The 3,763-nt window shown below is 42.4% G+C and overlaps 1 protein-coding gene across 1 annotated transcript in view; it reads right to left on the reverse strand.

Moving 5' to 3' along the window:
* Positions 1-2,206, reverse strand: part of RUNX1 (RUNX family transcription factor 1) — a 99,871-nt gene extending 97,665 nt beyond the window's left edge. Inside the window, exon 1 of the mRNA XM_073668377.1 lies at positions 1,127-2,206. Coding sequence (XP_073524478.1) covers positions 1,127-1,396 — 270 coding nt within the window. The 5' untranslated portion in view covers positions 1,397-2,206. The remainder of the gene's footprint in view (positions 1-1,126) is intronic.
* Positions 2,207-3,763: the final 1,557 nt, after the last annotated feature.

Here is a 3,763-nt window from a genome sequence, read left to right on the forward strand (position 1 = left end):
ATAGAAATCCAAATAATTAACAGATAAACTACTGTTTCCTAAGAAGCAAACATAAATGTCTGATGAAAATGAGTAATATGAAGACAGATAACAAAGAACATCTGTCTGGCAGCCACAGTCAGCAGCTCCAAAATCAGCTTAGTGCCAAATTTACAAGATAAGTGTGTTGTATCCTTCAAGTCTTATCAATATAGAACACATGAAATAACTCAATTACAGGCTACTCCTTAGTGGTGGGGTTAAGGACAGGGGTGATTTTATAACCTAGGACCAGGGGAGGGTAGAGGTAATGAGGTAGGCTTCTTATTGAAAACTGCAATAAATATTCTAATTTGTTAGATAGAGGGATAGATAGAACAATGTGAAATACATTAGCACAGACAGAAATCAAACAGATACCTCAATCGATAATCCTATAGATATCAGATTGATCGATAAATAGATTGAGAAGTATATAAATGATAGCTATGATATACATATACTGTATATGATAGATAGATAGATAGATAGATAGAGGGAAAAAGGCAGCAAAAGTTATATAAAAAAAAAAAAGAGCAAATGGGAGTGCAAAGCTTCCCAGGCAAAAGTCTACCCTGAATACTAGAAACAAAAAATATGGAAGCAGCACTCCAAAAATAATGCAAATTATAGGACTTTAATGGCCCATGTGGCAACATTTCAGTTCATAGTCTGAACCAATCTAAAGATAGATAATAGATGTTAGATAGATAGATGAGAGATATATATATAATGGATAGATAGATGATGGATAGATAATCAATATATAGATAATGGATAGATAGATGATAGATATTAAATAGATGATAGATAATGGATAGATAGATATAAGATGGATAATAGATATTAGATAGATAGATAATAGATAACGGATATTAGATACATAGATAGACAGATAGATAGATATAGATAGCTATCTATTCTATCATTACATATCTATCAGATCGGTAGATAACTCAGTCCTGGGATGGATATAGGCAGCTATTTCAATATGAAGACAGATGTATGGAAAGATTTTTGGACAGATGGATCTATGGATAAACCTACAGACAGCAGTATACAGATGAGTGCACAGGACAGCATTATATATATATATTTGGGGTCCTACCTTGAAGGCGATGGGCAGGGTCTTGTTGCACCTCCAGTGTGTGGGCAGCACCGAGCACAGAAAGTTTGGGCTGTCTGTACGGACCAGCTCCCCGGGGTGATCGGACAGGACCTCCACCATGTTCCGGTCTGCGCTTCTCAATTTGCCCACCAGGGCGGCGCTGCCATCCGGGGCAGTCAGGGGTAAGGTCTCAGTCATCTTCCCCGGGCTGAGGGTGGTGGAAGGCGGCGTGAAGCGGCGGCTGGTGCTGGTATCTACGGGGATACGCATCACAACAAGCCTTGTCAATGTCTTATAATGTAAGAAGGGGTGAGAAGAAGAACACAACACCCCAGTGATCCCCCCACTAACACCACAGTCCTGGGGGAGTACTACACACAGGTCTTATTATGCCCAGGGGACCACCAGGCACTGGGCACCACTAGACACAAGCAGCCTGACCAGCAGCTACCATCCTAGGACTGTCTTCCAGGTCATCTTTCTAAAGTCCCAATAGAACACAAGATACATTCAAGTCTTCTGTCCCTTGTAGAAGATTGATGATAATGATGATGATGATGATGGCAACCACCACCTTCACCCTAGCCAATGGTCACCAGCAACTGCAGGCACCAATAAAATCCATAAAAAGGGGCTATTATCAGTAGTAGTCTGAGTGCTGTCCTTCCATGCTGGACAGATGGCTCGTGGTGGTATCTCAGGTGGCTTCCAGAGATGGATGATGAGGTCCTTTCCAAGCCAGCCAATGGTCTTCTTCTGGTTCTTGTGGCTGTGGTATGGGTTTGTGGGCAGACTCTTGTGGCTTGTTCTGTGGTTTTATGGGTACACACCGCCAGATAAGACAATGAGGACTGGTTGTTGGTGGTGGTGACTCAGTTAACTCTTCAGGATGTTTTGCTGGAAGTTCTATCAGCAAGTTGTTACAAGTTGTTGCGCTGAGATCTATGGCTGGAAGTTCTTCAGGCTGAGACTTTTCTCCAGTCTGCTTGACTGGAGCAGGAGGAGCAGGAGGAGGAGGAGGAGGTGGAGGAGCTCTGTGCTCTGCTGCCTCTATGAATGAGACATCCTGGAAATGAATTTGCTTTTACAGTAACCAGTGCAGAGGAATGTCATTCCCCCAGGCTCATTTGCATAGTGGGTGCGTCTTAGCCAATAGCAGAGCAGAGAGGGGGCGTGGCTTGGCTGCAGGAGAAGCTGCTGCTACTGTAAGGGCAGAGCCCATGTGCTGCACTCACTGCTGGCTGCTGCTAACCCTCAAGCTGCTGGACAGCTGGGACTTGTAGTACCTCTGCTTACTGAAGGCTGCGCTTACACTGATGTCGATTATTTATTCCCTTCTCTGCAACTCTGGTATTGAAAGGCATCTTGGCACTTGTAGTTCCACATTGCTGCTTCCTTTTCTTGCTAGTTTTGGGGCAACTATCCAGCAAGTATCTGAACCCCCCCCCCCCCCCCCTGCAGCTTGGCTAGCGTAGGCGTAGTGGTCCCCAGGGCATCTATCAGCTATATATTTGCTGTGGAACTATAAGGCTGCATTCACACAATGAGATAGACTTATATTAGATGTGGAAAAACCTGCAGATAACAAACCCCTTCGTTTTTAGCGCGTTTCTGAGGAGGAAACACATGTAATCCACCCCTAAGTATTTAAATAAAGTTTGGGCAGGAATTATAAAAACAAAAACAGCTTTATTTAACCATAACACCCCAAAAAAGAGACAAAAAACGCAGCATCAAAAAACGGGATAAAAACGCATGTTCAAAAACCGCACACAAAAGCGCAATAACAGACCGCAAGTGACCTAATTTAAATAATAAGTGCGGAAATGGTGCAGAATATCTGCTGCGTCAAAAATGCACCAAAAGTTTTTTTTTCGCGTTTTTTTTTCTGTGCAGATTTGTCACAAAACCTAAAGGGTTTCCTGATGCCAGCAAAGTGAATAAGAATCCTGACGTCTCATGCACACGTTGCTTATTTTTGACTTGCAGATTTATATCTATTCTTTCAGCTTTTTTGCTGCAGATTTCACCCGTACTAATGAATGGGGAAAAATCTGCAACAAAACTCATGTAAAAAGTGCAGCAAAAGCGTATCCGAAATGCACCTATTTTACGCTGCGTTTTTCCTGGCAAAAGACGCAGAAGCAGTGCAGAAATTTCTGCACCAAATGCTTAACGTGTGCACAGACCCTAAGGGTACACAATTTTGGCACCATTTCTGCATCTCTTGGCAGGAGAAAGGTTGGGTAAAATAGGTGCATTTCTGATGTTGTGTTTTTTACATGAGTTTTTGTTGCAGATTTTTCCCCACTGATTTGTATGGGTAAAACCTGCAGCAGAAATGAAGCAAGCAAAGAATTGACATGCTGGAGATGTAAATCTGCACCAAATCTGCAAGGAAAAAAATAAGCATCATGTGCATGAGACTTCAGGATTCTCATTCACTTTGCTGGCATCAGGATTCCCTTCATGGTTTTGTGATAAATTTGTACTGAAAAAAACATAATAAAAACCCAATGTGTGCACAGAGCCTTACACTGCTAGCCGTGGGCATGCTGATATTTATAGTCCCACTGCTGGATAAGAATCCTGCCTATATAAGTAATTACAATGCTAACTGGGGCAATAGGACATGCT

This window comes from Phyllobates terribilis, unplaced genomic scaffold (genome assembly GCF_046119375.1).
Source record: "Phyllobates terribilis strain yellow unplaced genomic scaffold, ASM4611937v1 Scaffold_2__4_contigs__length_985480577, whole genome shotgun sequence".
NCBI lineage: Eukaryota > Metazoa > Chordata > Amphibia > Anura > Dendrobatidae > Phyllobates > Phyllobates terribilis.